Raw genomic sequence first — 18,815 nt, forward strand, 5'->3', positions numbered from 1 at the left:
TTATTTGGTGTAAGCAATTTAAACGTTTTCGTAATGCTAAAGGAGTTGAATTAAAGTGTATGAGCGCCCTCTGCTGGTTACAGGAAAATAATCTAACATATAAAACAGTATCATTAATGAAAGTTTAGTTAAAAAACAAAAATAAAAATAACGATTAAAATATTTTCATGTCATGCTAACTTTAAACGGCCATATATACATACATATATATGTATGTATATACATACAGATATAATACAAAATATATTATTCAAATAGTTTTATGGCTCTGTAACTTAAAAGGGATACAAATTAATTTTAACTCAAAGCTTTACAACCAAACTCAATAACTCAATAATTAGACTGTGCTTTGATATTTAACACAATTTTAATATTAATAAATGTTTAAATTATACTAGCACATCAACTATGAAATAAATAAAATTAAAATAAAAAAGTATCAAAGTAAAATGAAAAACAAACTAAATAAAATAATATTCGGAAAATAAACTATGAGAATGAAAAATAACAATAAAATATAAATACAATAAAAAGTAAAATGAATAAAATAGAAACTAAAATAAAAAAGAAAATACACTGAAATGGAAAAAAAAAGGTTTAAATTGATTAAAAATAAAATGAACATTTTTTTTTTAAATAAATTAAAACATCACTGCTATAATAACCTTAAAAATAACAATAAAATATAAATACAATAAAAAGTAAAATAAATAAAATAGAAACAAAAATAAAAAAAGGAAATACACAGAAATGGAAATAAACAAAAAAATAGTTCAAATTGATTAAAAATAAAATGAAAATAAATAAACTAAATTAAAACATCACTGCTATAATAACCTTCACACAAAAACTTAACTCAATACAGACATGTGCAAAGAAACGAGAAGCAGGAGTTCGGTCTTTTTCATTTATTTGGTGATATGTCACAGGAGACAATAAACTTACAGGAAGTTATTTCTGTATTACAAATAAAGTATCATCTGTACATAGAGACAGCTGCAGGAAATAATCCAGAGCAAAAACAAAACCAACATGGATCAGCTGGAGTAAAAACGCTTTAAAAAGAGACACGGGGCAAAAAAAGAAAGAACACGTGCTAGAAGCATGAAGACGAACACTGAATGTGATGCACGTGGAGCTTGATCCCTGGTTCAGTGGCAGACGCATGGCTAAAGACACGCAGATCTATGGCAGCGTTGAGCTCTGGGATGAATCTAAAACACCGAGCCGCAAACGTCCGAATATGGCACAGTCACTCGAAGTGAGACAGAAAGACAAACCACGGTAGGAATTCAACAGTCAGGCTCAAACTCACTCTAACTCCAGCTGCAAGACCCGCTTGTAAAGGCACGTAGTTTTTAAAGTAGTTATTGTCGGCGTGAGCACAGTCAAACATCTGATTGGACGCTGTGCAAGCCAACGAACACTCGCAGAACAAAGACACGTGGGCTATGGGTCACGGCGTTTCTCTAGAAGTACAAAAGGAAGTCAGTTCTATACTATATACAGATGTGACGTTTACACTCTAATCTACTCGCAGACTGTTTGGCTTGTTAATCGTACATCTATTCTGATGTAACAGTGGAACTACAAACGTACGAAACAGTATTTCCTGCTACAGGTTTACTACGCCTAGATCTACGGTTTCCTCAGAGTTATATTAAATGTGACGCTCGCTATACTGTACACGCTTCGGCATCGTTCAAATAAATTAAACATTATTACCTTCAAACACGATTTAGGAAGGTCTGAAATGCAGGATCCACATACTGTGCTGTTAAAATTAAGATTTAAAGTGAAATTGTTCCCGGAACGGTTTTAAATAATACAAAATTTGACCTCAGCTCACAACATCCTTCATTCGTTTTAATAAAATAGTCATAAAATGCCAGTAACATCGGCAATATTTAACCCTTTTAAGTTTTATATGCGAGTGAATCTTAAAAAAAAAAAAAACACGGGAAAAAAAAAAAAAGTCCCAGAGAAAATTAAAATATATTTATATATATATATTTTTTTGCTGTAGGACAATTTTCATAACATTTCCAAATTTTCATAACTATAACGTGTTGGTGAAATTGTATTTAAATCACGCATTGCAATGAATACCATTACATACAAATAATAATAAAATATCTTCTTTTTTTTTGGGATAAGAGTTATGAGAATGACTTTTTTTTGCATGTTAGTCATGAGAATCTGGGTTGGAATGTGCTTTTTTGTCATAAAAATTATATCACAATGCACAATATATGTACAATAGGAGGGTTTTTTTGGGGTGGGGGGGTGACCTAGAAATTATAATATTCACCCATTTATTTTATTTATGGACTGACGTCCTCCACTACAGCAGAGGGCGCTGATGGAGGGTAAAAATACTATTACAATAAATTAAACCAATGGTTCAAATGGTTAAGGGGCTGATGAGATTTCCTCGTTTTCCTAGTCATTTCTAAAACATCCCACAATGCACTTCAGCACAAAATTTTCCATGCTTTCGCAGCAATCTCAACACAAATTCATAAAAAACTAAATGAATAGAAACCGAATGTGTAGAATATGACTTTTGTTAAACTATATATATATATATATATATATATATATATATATATATATATATATATATATATCCCCTATTTTAGGGGAAAAAATGACCTTGATTTTATCATATTTAGCTTGTAAATCAACTGATGTCCTCCGCTACAGCAGGGGGCGCTAATCAAGGGGAAAAAAATAATAAAATAAATTAAAGCAATGGTTTAAATGGTTAAGAGGCTGATGAGATTTCCTCGTTTTGAAGAATAAAGTAAACAGTCATTTCTAAAACATCCCACAATGCACTTCAACCCGACATTGGCCGTCCCTTTGCAGCGATCGCAACACAAATTCATAAAAAACTAAAGGAAAACCGAATGTGGCGCGAGGCGATACGGACTAAAGGATGGAGTGCTGAAGGGATGGAGTGAGGTTTCTTGGTCATTCTCGACCGTTACTTAAAGATGAAGTTGAGAAGGACCTGGAGGAAGATGAGGAAGAGGATGATGGCCACATCTCTGTGTGTGAGGAACGAACTTTCTGTTGCTGACTGACTCGCCACTCGACTCCTCAAAGCGTTGACGCTCCTAGACGCCCGTTATGAGACAAACCAAAGTTAACATTCTCGTTTTTCAAGCATTTCTTAATAAAGCAGGAGGTGAGAAGCCGTTTCACCTGTTGATGTCTTCCTGGGTTTTTCTGATCGACTCAATGGCACTTTGGATTTCACTCAGATCTGTTCCCTTCTTCCTGAGGCGGCTGCTGTGTTTGCTCTTGTGCCCTGAATCAAAGATCACAATGAGTGTGTGGAGTGTTACTAGCGTGTTTGTGTGTGTTTATGTGTTTGACGTACTCTCGCTGCCTGAAGAGTCCTGGTGGTCCGGCTCCGGAGACGAACAGCCACTCTCGGGACTTTTAGGTTTGTCACTCTTATGTTTCCGCTTTGGTCCCGTCACCTGATCGAACACACACGCCGACAAGAGCGGGACATTCACATCTTTCAGTCTTTATGCTATGGTTAAGACCGTCTGAATTGTGTATGTGATTCTCACTTATTTTTGAAAGGCTTCAAACAGGGTCCAAAATGAACTTTTTTCCACATCTGCCCATGGCAAGTGAGGAAGGAAAAAGTTTTACCAGCCATGAATACTAAAATACTGGCCATGAAGCATTAAAAAGATGCTATTATCCATACAACAATGGAATTAATAAGCAGTTTTTCCTCTTGTCTATTTGTGTCATTAGCTATGTTTTCATCTAAGTTGCAAATTTAATTTCTAATTATTTGTTATTATTATATTTATTATTATTTATTTTATTATTATAATTAAATTTATAATCATTTTAAAAATTCATATTTAAATATTCAAATATTTTTATTATTATTTATTTTTTAAATGGCAATTTAATTTATAATATTTTTATTTATTTATTGTTACATGTATTGTTTATTTTAATCTTTTGTAATTCACAAAATGTATAATCATTTTTTTATTTATTACAACATTTATTTTTCATTTAAATGAAAATTTAATTTATTATTTACTACATTTATTATATATATAAATGCAAATTTGATTTTATAATTTATTTTTACATTTGTTATTTAAATGCAAATTTAATTTCTAATATTTTTTTATTTAATGTTACACTATTTATTTATTTACATCTTTTGGAATATCACAAAAAATGTTGTAAATAGACATTCCATCCAATGTGTTCAAGATTTAATGTGCACATTTTTTTTTTTTTCATAAAGCTTTTTAAATGCAATATCCCAAGATTCACAAACCAATGTTAATTTTGGACCCGTGCTGCAAAGACTCATCCTTGATGCAACTAAAAAAACAAACAAATACTAACAAAAAGCACACAGGCATGCATGTGAGTCACTTGCAAATGCCAAAGAGCACAAAAAAAAAAAAAAAAAAAAACAAAAGCTGAAAATGAGGCAGAACGGTCATGTGACCATGTCAGGCAGCAGATGATTGGTTGCTTTGCAGAATGGTGATTGGTTGTTTGAAGAATGGACAGAGAGCGCAGACGGTGATGAGATGGAAGCAGAGAGGGGGATTGTGGGTAGAACGAGGGAGGGGTGGGGACAGAAGGACGTACCTGGCTCAGGTAATTGTCCCTCCGGGGGCCCTGCTGGGTACTGAGACTAACTACACTGGCTGAACGTACCATAGGCGTCCTGTGGCGCACTTTGGTCTGAATAAAGCCGTCTTTCTCGAACTGAATCAGATCGTTGAGCGGATCCCACGGACGAGTGCTAGGACACAGAGAAACACACCGTCCTCTCAGTAAACGGGACATGCTACAATGCACTTCCTGTCCAGCAGGGGGCAGCAGCTGTTATGAGACGAGCAGGCAGGTGTGACTTACTCTGCGTAGCGGTAATGCCACTCTCCGGTGACCGGGTCCTGCTCGAACAGAGCGGGCGTCCACTCCTCACACTTGGCCTTGCGCTCGCGTGCCGCTTTCCTCTGGACCTCCTCCAGGATGAACTTCTCATTGGTCGCCTCCGTCTGGTCCTTGTTATTGATGGCTCGTGTCACATGCTGCCACAGCCTGAAGATGACAGAGAAAGACTAATGAAAATGTGTTCGTTTTCCTATTTAGGGACTATTTCTCATGTTACTGAGTGTTAGTGAGCACGCAGAGGCCTATTAAATGCATTATTTTTTTTTTGTTTTTTTTTTCTTTTTTTTTCAAATTCTGTTTAAAATTTTCTAGATTTTTTTTCTGCATTTGATTTAAAATATTTTTTTTCTTAAACATAAAATACATTTTCACGATTCCGTTTTTTTTTCTGTTTTATTTTTTCTGGATTCCATTTTTAATTTAATAATATAATAATACATTTATTAATTTAAAACAATAATTAGAGGATTAATAATTTAAAAACATTAAAATAATTTTGAGGATTTTGATTTTTTAATGGTTTAAAGTTTTTGGATTACATTTCAAATATATTTTTTTTAATATACATATATACATATATATATATATATATATATATATATATTATTAAATTGTTTTTTTTTTAATTCCATTTTTAAATATAATTGGTAAAAAAAAATATAATATTTCTAGATTCCTTTTTAATGGTTAAATGAATCTTTAGTGTTCAAAAAGCATGTCTAATGAATTTAATTGTTTTGCAGATTCTGTGCTTTCCTTTTTATTTTTCTATATTGGTTTAATAAAATGTTAATATTCAAAATCATGTCTAATCAAATGAATTCATAAAGCTGCAACAATTTAATAATGTATTAAAACTTTATAATAACAGGGCCCTATGAAATGTTTTCAGAAATTCTGTGTTGTCTGTTTGATTTTTTTTCGTCTGGTTTTATGATTTAACACAAACGAAATAAAAACTGTAGTAAACGAATGAATGCATGAAACCATGAACAAAGAAAAAAATTAAGAATTCCTTTAATTTCCTTTCACTTTTAGAATTAAAACATGGATGAAAAATTGTTATATTATTTAAAATGTAAGTTTGAATAATTTCATTATTATTTTTAGTAGTAATAGTAGTAGTATTTTTGCAGTTTAATAGTCTTTTTGTGGATTTATATTCACAGACACTAGTCCATTCCACAATTTGGTTAATTATACAGCCCTACTTTTGATTAATTCATCACAAATGGTCAAATTCTCATGACATTTGGCATTTTCTGCACAGGGTCCTAATAATGTGACGAGCAGCGTTACCTCTCGGACTCAAACTCGCTCTGTTCTTCAGGAGGGACGGTGCAGCGGATCAGACGGTTCTGCCTCAGCTCCGGCGTCGGGTTCCAGAACGTCTCCATCTCACCCGTCTTCTTATCGTTGATGAAGACTTCACTGTCCTGTAAAACACACACACACACACACGATGACATATGACCTATAAAAGACATCTGAGAAGCCTTAGTTTCAGGTTTAAACACATTTAGACATGCTAAAATCATTAGACAGAATTGTCAGTATTCCAACTAAGACCCGCCCACTTAGTTTGACAGACATGCAAAGTGACCAAACACATTTTCAGATTTCTATGTAACCTTTACAGCTGATATCTTGTGATTTTTTTATGTGCAGACGGTCTGTTATACTCACCCAGTGCCCCTCAAGTGTCGCCAGCACCTCCTTCCCGAGCTTGATCTTCCCGCTGATCTGATTCACGATGTCACTGCTGCCGAGGAACGGCTGATGGACAGGGAAATATCAGTCATGCCATTGAAAAGAGTCACAGGAAGCATCGTTCTTTTGTGCCGTTATCGGTGTGGCATTTGGTTTGATACGGATCTGATGTGTGTGGCCTTTCCCTCTGCGCCCCACTGTTCTTCTAAATGTCACAAAAGCTTACAAACGCCCAGACACGAGCGTATAAACACACACACCTTGAGTCTGAACTCCAGTTGAGCGCTGTAGCCCGTCTTCTCACAGGCGATGGACACCTGACCGCCCAGCTCCAGAGTCATCGTCCCGTACAGGATCCCTGAGAGAGACACAGACACAGAACGAGTGTCAGTCTGCGTGAGTCAGTGGTGTTTATGAGTGTCAGTCAATACACCTGCATGTGTGTGTAATGAGTTATTTTAGATGTACATTCACAAATCACATTACTGGACAGACAGACGGAAATACACAACGCTTGCTAAGCTAGACCTTAGTCTCCAAGAGATGGGTCTTTGGTAACACTTTATATTAACAATTAAACATTAGCAAGCTTACAATAATAGTAAATGTGTATATATATATATATATATGTGTGTGTGTGTGTGTGTGGTAAATAATATATATATATATATATATATATATATATATATATATATATATATATATATATATATATTATATAATATATATATAATATATATATATATATATTTATATATACACGCACACACACACACAAAATATATTTACAATAGTAATATATACAGTATATATGACAATTAAATATTAATAAAATATAATATATAACAATTATACATTAATATAACAAAGCATTAATTTAATGTATACATTAACAACTGTTTATTGTTAAAGTTTTGTTTATACTGATTGAATAATGTATTTTGTTTTGTTAATTTCTTTGTTTTTGTTAAATGATTTCTTAATTGTTATTGTTTTGTTTCTTTTATGTTGTTAATAATTATTAATTAATTTATATTATAATTAAATTTTAAATATATAGTAATATGATTAAACGTTCATTAATTTAATAATAAATGTGTCATAAAATAATTAATAATTATTAATAATATATATGTTTTATAATATACATTATATATATATATATATATATATATATATATATATATATTATATATATATATATATACAGACACATTTAGAACTGTAACATATACAGTATGTATACATATGAATTAAATTATAAATGTTTACAAATATAATAATTCAATTATTAAATTATAAATATATACTAATAAATATACAAATTAATTTAAAAAATATATTACAAATATTAACATATATATAATATATATAATATATATATATATATATATATATATATATATATATATATATATATATATATATATAAATAAAGGTGAAAACACAAAACATATATTACACATATATTATAAAATATATACACATATACTTACAATTGTATTACATATGATAATATAAATAATACAGTACATAAATAAACACATGTATATATACACACATACATATAGACATGAATACATGTATCCATATACATTTAATTACAACATTTGAATGTACATTCGTTAATCATCTGTTAAGTGTTATATAATACAATAATGTTTTAATTGTTACTTAAAAAAAAGTGTTACCAAACTGTCATATGCTAACTAAATGAAAACTCTAGATTGGATACTGCACACATATCTAAACGAGTTACTACACATGTAAACATACCTAGATGTGTCCCTACAGAAGACAACACAGGGGACGGGTGTTAGTCGCGCAGTATGAGGGCTGTATTCAGATATGTAGAGTTCTAGTGTTCGTTAGACGCTACTGTGTGTGTGTGTGTGTGTGTGTGTGTGTGTGTGTGTGTGTGTGAGAGTGTGCAAACAGACCTTTGCAGTGTGCGTAGGGCATGTTCATCACATAATCCTCTCCTCTGTTCAGAAACGACAGCCTGGCTTCACCGTCCAAGATAGCCGACAGAGAGTTTCCTGAGAAACACGCAAACAAACTCGCAATAAGACGTGCGCTCGTGTGTGTGTGTGTGTGTGTGTGTTATACGTGATTTATCGTAGCGCATCTTCTGTCTTACCGTAAAACTTGGACTTGGCCAGGATGCTGCCGCTGAGACAAAAGCCATCCTTCCTGTTGCTGACGTAAAAGGCTGAAACCGGAGGATGATGGGATACCTGGAGGAGGACAGACACTTTATGCTGGTGTGAAGCTCAGTAGGAACTAAGTGGAGTTACAGTGGCTTTTGCTGCTTCACCTGCTCTGCGATGTAGAAGGTTTTGCTGTTGGTCTTGGAGTGGATCCATAAACAGCGAAATGTTTCTCCAATAATGGGGTTGTACGGTTTCTTCAAACCCTGTCAGTGACAAAAACGATGAAAATATGACGGAAGATGACAGATTCGAGATGTCTGAAGGTCTATTAGTGAATGAGCCTTTACCTTTGGCTTCTTGTAGAATCCAGAAATGTACCATTTGACCACTTTCTTCATACGGTTATAAGCGTTTTCCTCCACCGCCGCTCTGATAAGATTAACAATTACGATAAAGTTACTTTAATAACACAAACTAAAATCTGATTTGATGTCTTTGTGTATATTTTTATTTTTTTATACCAGAGTTATTATTGCTTAATAACACTTAACACATTAAAAAAATTATTTACTTGAAAAAATTAATAATTAATTAAATTAATTAATTAAATAAATAAATGTTCTAATTTTAATTTGGTTTAAGTTACTAAAAATACTAAAGCTAAATAAACTAATACTAATAAATCAAAATTAATAAATATTATATAGACATATTTAAAAAAAGAAGAGAAAACTAAAATAACAAAAACACAAAAAATACAAAAACTTTAAATAGGATTTGTGTGAAAACATTAATAAAATCCAATTCAAAATATTTACAAAAACTATAATAGTATTTCAATAATACTAAAATAACATTGATTTTGATATTTTGATTTGCCTTTACGCTGACGATTTGTTTATTGTTTATTATCATTATTATTAATAATAACTGTAATTATTTCACTTAATATTATTTAGTTACAGTGATTTTACCACTTCATTTTTAATCCATAACTATGCTAAAATGAATTTAAAATAAATTATGTATATATAATTGAATTTAAATAAATTAAAAAAAATACTCATATCAAAATCAAATTAAATTTACTAAAAAAAAAAAAAAAAAAACATTTTTATAATTTTTTTTTTTTTAATCAATTATGTTTTCAACACATTTTATGGTCCCTTATAAGGGACTGTTTTGAAACACTACAAAGACAGCAATTCCATGTATGCTCCTTTCCAATGTCATTTTGTTAATTATTTATATACTATTATAGTAGTTAGCTTTTATTTTTATATTTTCATCGTCATATTTTCATTTTTAGTTTAAGCTTTAATAATTCTATGATTTTCTTTTATTATTTTCTTTTTATGCCATTTTATAATTCATATTTAGCATTATTTTTTTATTTTTATTTTCAGTTAAAGTAATAACTAGTACTTCAACTTTAATTTATTTCAGTTCTAATTTTCGGAAATTTAAGTTTCATCTAAATTTCATATATTATTTCAGCTTTATTTCAATGATGATTTTTTTGTTATTTGTGAACATAAAGGAGCATCTGAATAATCTGAGCATCAACGTGTCTGTGTGTTATCTTACTCGGACAGGAAGTCAGCGTGATAGTAATAATCGGACAGTTTGTCCAGGAAGGACCGTGGCTCCAGGATGAAGGTGGGCAGCACGACTTTGGACAGGTCCATGCCGGGCCGAACCTGCTTCAGGAGAGTCCAGATCAGAGATTTATTCTCCTCAGATACCGTTTCTGTTTGAGACTCTTCGCCTGCCTGAAACACACACACACAGACACACACACAGCTTGAATGAACAGATTGTGTCATATCCACCACAGACTTACTGTTCATCTCCCAGCTGTCTGCTGTAAAAATAGCCGTCTGAATATTGTGTTATCATCTGTGTGTCAATAACACTCCACTCCAGCCAAACGCTTGTGAGGACCTCAATAACTCATGATGATAATGCCATCATTTACGATGTTTTTAGATGAGGGATCCACACACGCACCTCTCCCAGCTCCTCGTGGCTCTGCTCGATGTACGACGTTTCCCGCAGTGCCTCGTTGGGATCCAGGTCGAGGTACGAGTCTTCCTGTCGCTCTGACGTGTCGCTGTCGCTCTCCTCACTTTTCTCCATCACCTCGTTGTCCCACTCCTCCTGCTCCTGCTCGTTCTCACGGTCTGATTTATCCGAGTACAGGTCTGGATCCTTAAACTGGTCGCTGTCGTTAAACCTGACGGATCACACAAACTCTCAGTTAGTATGCAAACCCAGGACTTGCATTAATCGGTGACTAGTGGTGCTTTAACTACTTCAGTTTCAGTCAATATATGCACACAGAGTGAAACAATCAGTTTTTTTTAAGTGGACATATTGTTTTTTAAAGTGAATATTATTATTATAAATAAATTATAATAATAAATTATAATAAATTCATTTATTTTTATTTAGTTGCAGTGAGTTTATGATGTTTGGTTAACTTCATTTTTAATCATTAACTATTAAAAAATATATATTTTAAATAAATGTACATAAATAATTAAAAATCTATAATCTTAAAAAAAATCTATATATTTTGTACATTTATAAATAAATATATTTATATAAATATAAAATTTATAAATATATATAATATATAAATATTTTAAATATAATATAAATATTTTTTAAAAAAAGTCCAAATAAAGAGATAGATTTTTAATGGGACATGCTTTTGTTGAAGCCACCCATTCACATTATTTTAATCCATATTAAAATTATTTTTATATAAATGACAATTTATATAAATAATTAAATATATTATTTTTATATAAATGATTATAAAAATGTAATATAAATAAAACATAAAATATTTGTAAAAATTTTTTTACTTCCAAAGTAGGGATTGATAGACATTTTTAAAATCCATATGGAAAAAAATAATAATTATATATATATATATATATATATATATATATATATATATATATATATATATATATATTGTGAGATATATATTGTGAGATATATATAATATATATATATATATATATATATATATATATCGGGACACAATTTCGCCAAAAAAAAAGTGGACATTAATGCACTTAATTGTAAATGTGCATTTAAATGAAGTCATTTCTGTTCTTAGTCATGTGCCATAAAATAAAAAGTACTATTGTATTAGCAAGACTGAACTCTCACTTAAGATTTAAAGGAAATGTCACGGCATTGAACACCAGACATTAAAAATGAATATGCAAGTGTCACTTTTTATCAACGCTGAATAAAATATTCATCGAAAGAGCCTGTAAGATGACAGCTGGGTGTGTTAATGTGCGTGTCTTACTGCATGTTGTGTGCCCTCAGCAGACTGTAGAAGTTAATGTGCGAGTGCTCTGCGGTCTGCGTCGTCTCCTCTCTGCCCTCTCGGATCATCGTTCGCTTCAGCAAACTCGAGCATTTCAGAGCCAGCTCAAGAGCGTCCATCCAACAGCGGCCTACACACACGACGCAGTGTGTTATTAAGACTGATGGTGCAGTAACACACAGCTCTGTTCTGTAAATCTGTGTGTGTCTCACCGTCTGATTCTGAAGCCGCTCTGAAGATCAGGTGGCTGCTGGGTAACGGCTGAGTGATGGAGCCCACAGCTTCTCCTTTAGGACCCTGAGACACAAACATACACACTTCATCTACTATCCAAATAACTTTTTACACTAATAAAGGAATATTAAAAATTATATGAATATAAAAAGAGCCTATATTGTACATACTTTCTTTCTTTTTTATTTTATTGTTTTATTTGATTTTTTTTTTACATTGTTTTATAGTTTGAAATATATATTAAATTTAATCTACACACTGTTCAATATATGTTTTAATGACGAATTTAATACTATTATTTAGTGAGGAGGCATTAAATTGATCAAAAGTGACATTTGTAATGTTACCTAAGATTCAAATAACAATAATTATTCAAATAAAGTTCTTCTTTTGAACCCTTAAATTCTTTAAATCCTTTTAAAGAATCCTGACAAAAAAAAAAAAGTTTTCGAAAAAAATATTAAACATTTTAAATATTTTTATTATAATAAAAACATTTTAATTTTTTTTAAACATTTAATAAAACAGTAAAAAGATTTTCAGTATTAAAATACTAATATTTAAATATATTCTTCTATATTTTCTATTAAATTCCTTCCAAAGAATCCTGAAAAAAAGTCAGCTTCCAAAAAAAAAAAACTAAAATAATAAAATAATAAAAAAAATAAAATAAAAAAAAAACTGCCAACATTGATAATAATTTAGAAATGTTTCTTGAGCAGCAAATCATCATATTAGAATGATTTCTGAAGATCATGTGACACTGAAGACTGGAGTAATGATGCTGAAAATACAGCTGCACATCACAGAAATAAATTACAGTTTACTATATATTAACATAGAAAATTTCACAATATTACTGTTTTTTCTGTATTTTTGATCAAATAAAATGCAGCCTTGGTGAGTAGAAGAGACTTCTTATAGACCCTAAACGTTTCTCAAATGGTAGTGTGTTTTAAAATATTCAATGTTTAATATCTCTATAATATTTTTGAACATTACATTCAATATATATTTTCATAAACATATATATATATATATATATATATATACATATACATATATATCATAGTATTTTGTTTCTGTTAGTATATATTTGCATATATTTTGCAACTCCAGTAATGTTCATCTTGATCCGAACGGCTCCCGCTGAGTTTTCTCATGTACCTTGACGGCCCAGATGGACTGTTCGAGCGGGTGGAAGAGCTTGAAGCAGAAGCCGTCCTTCTTGGAGGGTCTCTCGATGAGCTCACAGGCGTTGAGCAGGACGGTCCCGACCCACTGGCCGTTCTTATTGGTCTTATAGATGAGCAGGACGCCTGGCTTCAGCACACACCACAGCTTGGTCCAGCTCTTCAGCGTGCCACGGATCTGAAAGAGATAAAACCGACTCGTAAAGCACTGGACGTTTTCTCGTTTGATTGTGTGGTCCAAAGCGATGATCAATTTAACCTCCTTTCCTCCTGACCCTACAGGTCTTTTTTTTCACATACTATCAGCTATGTAAGCATTACTGTGATTATTAGCATGTGTTGTTTCCCCTTCGCTTTTTAATCATGCTTTTGTCCTGTTGGATTTACTACCAAAATTTAATGTATCTGTCTTCTGTGGATGCATTGTGAGAGATTCTATGAAGAATGAGACCATTTATTATAATATGCATTACTAAAACAAGATTTTGCACCATAAAAAAAGGTGTTATGTAACAACTCTTTACACACACCTTGGCAATAGAATTAGTTATTACTCGCCAGACTGATATACTATTATATATCAGTATACAGGTATATAAAACTTTATATATGTAAAGCTTATGTTTGTAAAATGGCACAGCTTTTTAAATATCTGAAAGCACACTCTTAACATCAGTCAGTCAAGCATTATAATATATGATAATCAAGCATTAACTTTAGTAATTAGAACTAAAACTTGGTTATCATGTATAAAAGCATATTTGTCATTTTAACTGAGCTTAGCACTGTTGGTGATGCTTAAGATATTGTTGATCATGCAGTGTTTCTGTAAAAAAAAAAAACTAATACACCACTACTACTAAAAACAATATAAAACACACTAAGAATGAATGAGCTGCTGGGTTCATGAATATTAATCACGATGTCTGCATTCGTTCGAAATGATTTGCTGAAATCAGAACAGTGTACTTTATCCACACTAAAGACCCCGGTATGAAAATGGCCTACAAGAATAAACACATTTGAACGGCAAACCTTGAGCCAGTCGGCCATGACGATGACAGACGGATCAGTGATGGTGCTCAGCAGCTCTTTAGTGGCACGTTTCTTCTCTTCCCTGTAGTTCTTCTTTTGCACCTGAATAGACATGCACGCAAAACCACATCACATTATTAGTCATTATTTTCATTAGTAATCAATATGCATATATAAAAAAATGCACTGAAAGTCTGTATTGATCGGTGTGTGTCATTAATGCGTGTGGCTGTACCTTGAGTGACTCTTTCTTAGTAAGCTTGTTTCCAGACGCCGATACGTCCTTATCTGAGCCATTATAGAGCTTTGTTTCCGACTGCAAAACCAACATAAGTGTTAGTAATTTACACCGCATGATGAAAATTATGATATTATGAGCTGTGCCTTAGGCTGGCCTAAATTAATGTGGCATAATCCATACATATATACAAATTATTTACACATACACACACACACACACACAAATAAATATAAATTAAATAAATAAATAAGTAAACAAATAAATAAATGTATTCAAAATATTAAATTAGAAAAAAGTTATTTTCAATTGTACAAATATTAAATTGTATTTTATATATATATATATATATATATATATATATATATATAAATTAAACTTTACCTGAAATAAAATGTTAAACATTATTAGCATTAAATATTAATTCAAACTAAGTTTCTCAATTTCTTTTTAGTTTCAGTAAAACTAAATTAAAAATTAATAAAAACAATGCAGACATAAAAAACACTAATAAAAATGACAACACAAAAATTACTAAAAACTTTATGAAAATAAAAAAATCTATCTCAGTTAAAATAAAATTAAAACCATTAAAAAATCTGTTACTTGAAATAAACTAAAGTTATATACATATTAAAAAATAAATAAAATATTAAACATTATTAATAATATATATTAATTTTAAAAAACTTATTTCAGATATATTCAGCTATAAAAAAATTTATTTCAATTTCAATTAAAAAATGAATTAAAAATGAATAAAACAATGTAGATATATTTATAAAAATAATAAAAATGACAAAAACACAGTAAAACTACTACTAGTTAAAACGGTGATAAAATTAAAACCGTAAAAAACATTTTCATTACTTGAAATAAATATTAATTATAACACAAAATACAATATAATGCAAAATACAGTTTCATTACTAATGAAGCACCTACAGTCTGAACATTCATTCACTTCACCTTCCAGGTGGGTCTAAGTTTAATTTTGGACCCGTCTTTTAATTTCACCCTGAAGCTTTTCAAAGCCGATTAGGTGAAATATCTTTATATGAACATGGGTTAATTAGCCCTCTGAAAGGGTCTGAAGGATCTGTTAATTCTTCACGGCGCTCTGGCGGCTCTGGGATTTATTCTGGATTTCGAGTGCGTCTCTTAATGGTCCGTCTGGATGTGGAGGCACGTCTACGACATCTAAAACCCACCGGAGCAAACATGTGACACACCGAGACCCGGTGACAGATTTAGCGTTTATGTGTGTTCACAAATCCAGTCTTATCTGGTCTAGACTGACGGCATCAATGCTACGACGCATTTGATCACATGAGCGAGCGTAGGATGTTAACGGAGACTTCTCTAGGGTTATTTCTAACGCTCGACCCCCTGCTGTCCCGTCACCTCTCAGACGCTCCTGACTATGTATAATTAATAAACACGGGCTGAAGACTGCTGGAGGACCAGGCGACCCGTATCGATCCGATTCCAGCCCCAGAGGATCATGGGTAGGGAGTTTACCTTGCTCTTGGATATGGAGTGTGAGGAGTCTTCTTTCAGAGGCAGGATCTCCTCTTTGCCACGATCAAAACCTGCAAAAACAAGACATTGTGATTCAACTCGACCAGTTAGGCTGATATTTCACAATCATCTGAAAAAATAACAAGTGTGTAAAAGGAAAAATTATTATTTTTTTTATTTTTTTTGATTAATTTTTTTGATTTTTAGTTAACAATTTTGTGTTTTTGTGTTTTTTTTTTATCATTACTATACTATTATAGTTTACTTTTTATTTTAAATTAGTTTTTATTTTCCATTTCCATTTTAATTTTAGTTAAAGTGTTAATAATTTTTTTTTTTTTGTCTTTTTTTAAATTTTTTTTATAAATATTTCTATATGTCTCAGGGTTATTATTTTTAACTAATATTAAAACCACTTTAAATAAAATAAAATAAAATAAAATAAAATAAAATAAATGGTTTTAATTTTAGTTTCAGTTTTAGTTAACTATAATAACCCTGATGCCCAGAAATCTAAAAAATGGATGAAAAGCAACATAATAATAATAATACTAAATAGCAATAAATCATTTTATTTCAGCTAGTTGCCAATGCAATATTTCTCATTTTCATTTTAGTTTCATTTGAAGTACTAAAATTAAAAATGAAATAAAATAAACACTATAAACATATTAAAAATTACAAAACACAACAAAATTACTAAAACTTTAAATAAAATTAAAATGTAAAATAAAATAAAAAACTGATTTAAAATATTAGTAAAAACTATAATAATATCTCAATGGTATTAAAATAACACTGCTGTGCATATAAAAATATTAAATAGAAAAAATATAAAAACCTTTGTTTTGTTTGTCCTGTGTAAAATTCATCACCAAATAAGGATAAATATGTCATGTTATGTAATGATCCAATAAAAAGAAATATCAGAAACAAATATTAGTGATAATAAGTATATACACACACAAATACACATGTAGGATTTTCATGATACCGACACCAGTGAAATTTCACAATTCTCAACACCACCGACAAGTCTAAGAGAGATTGGTTACATGTTGCTAATAAACAACAAGCCAGAAAATGCAATATGTTTTCAGCTTACGCTTTGGTGAATAGTGGTTTATTTAATTAGCATTTAACACAATATCCACATCAAATGTTATATTCGTGGCAAACTCTAGAATAATATGATTTTAAATAATTATAATAGCAGTAATACTTCAATGACTATATACAATAATTCCCAGGAGAAAAAATATTTATTTTGGTAAACAGTGGTAAACATTTCAGTGTTTTATCAGCTTCACCTGCTCCATATTCAGCTGCACTCAGGTATAAAATCTGATCCCAGACCTGTATCCATTTACATTTATTCATTTAGCAGACGCTTTTATCCAAAGCGACTTACAAATGAGGACAACAGAAGCACTCGAAACCAACAAAAGAGCAACAATATAATATAAGTACTGTGACAAGTCCCAAACATAGCAAGGGTTTGTCATTTTTTTTTTTAAAATATGGGTTTTTGGAATATATTTCTAAAACATATAGTTTATATAGTTTTATGTTTTTTGTTTAAAGTTGTTGGTTGGTTGTATTTAAAATGATTTATTGCCATATCACATACCGATGCAACAATATAATAAACACAGTACAATAAAAACACATTTTCAACTTACTAAAACCTTATAAAATATAAAAATAGACAAGATATTGTACACACAGTGCTATAAAAGATTCATTAAATGTACCAGCGTTAATGTTACGTCAATGTTAATAAAAATAATTGCAATTGTAAAGTTTTTCAGGTATAAAGAGTTAAAATATTCAAAAACTAATAGTTTGACAGTGATACTAAAATAACACTGCTGGGCTATAAATACAACTATCTTCACTGTTTTTCAGTTAAAGTTCATTTTATTTCAAGTAACTAAATGTTTTCATGGTTTGAGTTTTAGTGTAGATGGTGAAGGTCAATGGATGTGTGACCCCGAGGAGAGTATAACCCTTCATCGTTATCAAAAAACAGTTTCATAAGATAAGGCCAAAGACGATGCGTCAATGTCACGTCTGTCAAGACTAGTTAGTTTCTCAGATAACGATAGCACAACTGTCACTTTATATAACATCTCTACTTGACGAAAAAAAAAAAGAAATTATGATTGAAGACACCATGAAATAACTTCATAAATGGGGTTTTCTGACCTATGTTGGTTTACTGACATCCTGACTTTTCTAAGATTGGAGTGTATGAATCACAAACCTTTTAATAAAGTGCTGTTTGTTATTTAAAGACATTCCCAGTCAAGAAAGCAGCTTTATTGGACAAAAATGTGCATACGTCCCTGCAGAGGATGTAAAAACATCAATATTTTTGGTGTGTTTTTCCCCTGAAGAGAAAGACTGCAACATTTTAA

General features: G+C 31.1%; 1 protein-coding gene across 6 annotated transcripts in view; it reads right to left on the reverse strand.

Annotated features, from left to right (window-relative positions):
- Positions 1 to 893: 893 nt before the first annotated feature.
- LOC109064798 (oxysterol-binding protein-related protein 8-like) overlaps positions 894 to 18,815 on the reverse strand; it is a 63,328-nt gene continuing 45,406 nt past the window's right edge. For 4 of the 6 annotated variants that reach the window (XM_042738035.1, XM_042738014.1, XM_042738019.1 and 1 more), the window contains 20 exons: positions 16,396 to 16,466; positions 14,872 to 14,952; positions 14,637 to 14,738; positions 13,576 to 13,779; positions 12,387 to 12,471; positions 12,154 to 12,304; positions 10,833 to 11,058; positions 10,410 to 10,594; positions 9,170 to 9,251; positions 8,987 to 9,085; positions 8,810 to 8,906; positions 8,610 to 8,708; positions 6,930 to 7,027; positions 6,646 to 6,735; positions 6,259 to 6,395; positions 4,921 to 5,106; positions 4,651 to 4,807; positions 3,389 to 3,491; positions 3,211 to 3,316; positions 894 to 3,122 (listed from right to left, as the gene is read on the reverse strand). In XM_042738035.1, coding sequence (XP_042593969.1) covers positions 2,990 to 3,122; positions 3,211 to 3,316; positions 3,389 to 3,491; positions 4,651 to 4,807; positions 4,921 to 5,106; positions 6,259 to 6,395; positions 6,646 to 6,735; positions 6,930 to 7,027; positions 8,610 to 8,708; positions 8,810 to 8,906; positions 8,987 to 9,085; positions 9,170 to 9,251; positions 10,410 to 10,594; positions 10,833 to 11,058; positions 12,154 to 12,304; positions 12,387 to 12,471; positions 13,576 to 13,779; positions 14,637 to 14,738; positions 14,872 to 14,952; positions 16,396 to 16,466 — 2,492 coding nt within the window. In that variant the 3' untranslated portion in view covers positions 894 to 2,989. The remainder of the gene's footprint in view (positions 3,123 to 3,210; positions 3,317 to 3,388; positions 3,492 to 4,650; positions 4,808 to 4,920; positions 5,107 to 6,258; positions 6,396 to 6,645; positions 6,736 to 6,929; positions 7,028 to 8,609; positions 8,709 to 8,809; positions 8,907 to 8,986; positions 9,086 to 9,169; positions 9,252 to 10,409; positions 10,595 to 10,832; positions 11,059 to 12,153; positions 12,305 to 12,386; positions 12,472 to 13,575; positions 13,780 to 14,636; positions 14,739 to 14,871; positions 14,953 to 16,395; positions 16,467 to 18,815) is intronic. The other 2 variants (XM_042738024.1, XM_042738039.1) reach the window with 1 other exon arrangement.

The sequence above is a fragment of the Cyprinus carpio genome, chromosome A4 (genome assembly GCF_018340385.1).
Source record: "Cyprinus carpio isolate SPL01 chromosome A4, ASM1834038v1, whole genome shotgun sequence".
Classification (NCBI taxonomy): Eukaryota; Metazoa; Chordata; class Actinopteri; order Cypriniformes; family Cyprinidae; genus Cyprinus; species Cyprinus carpio.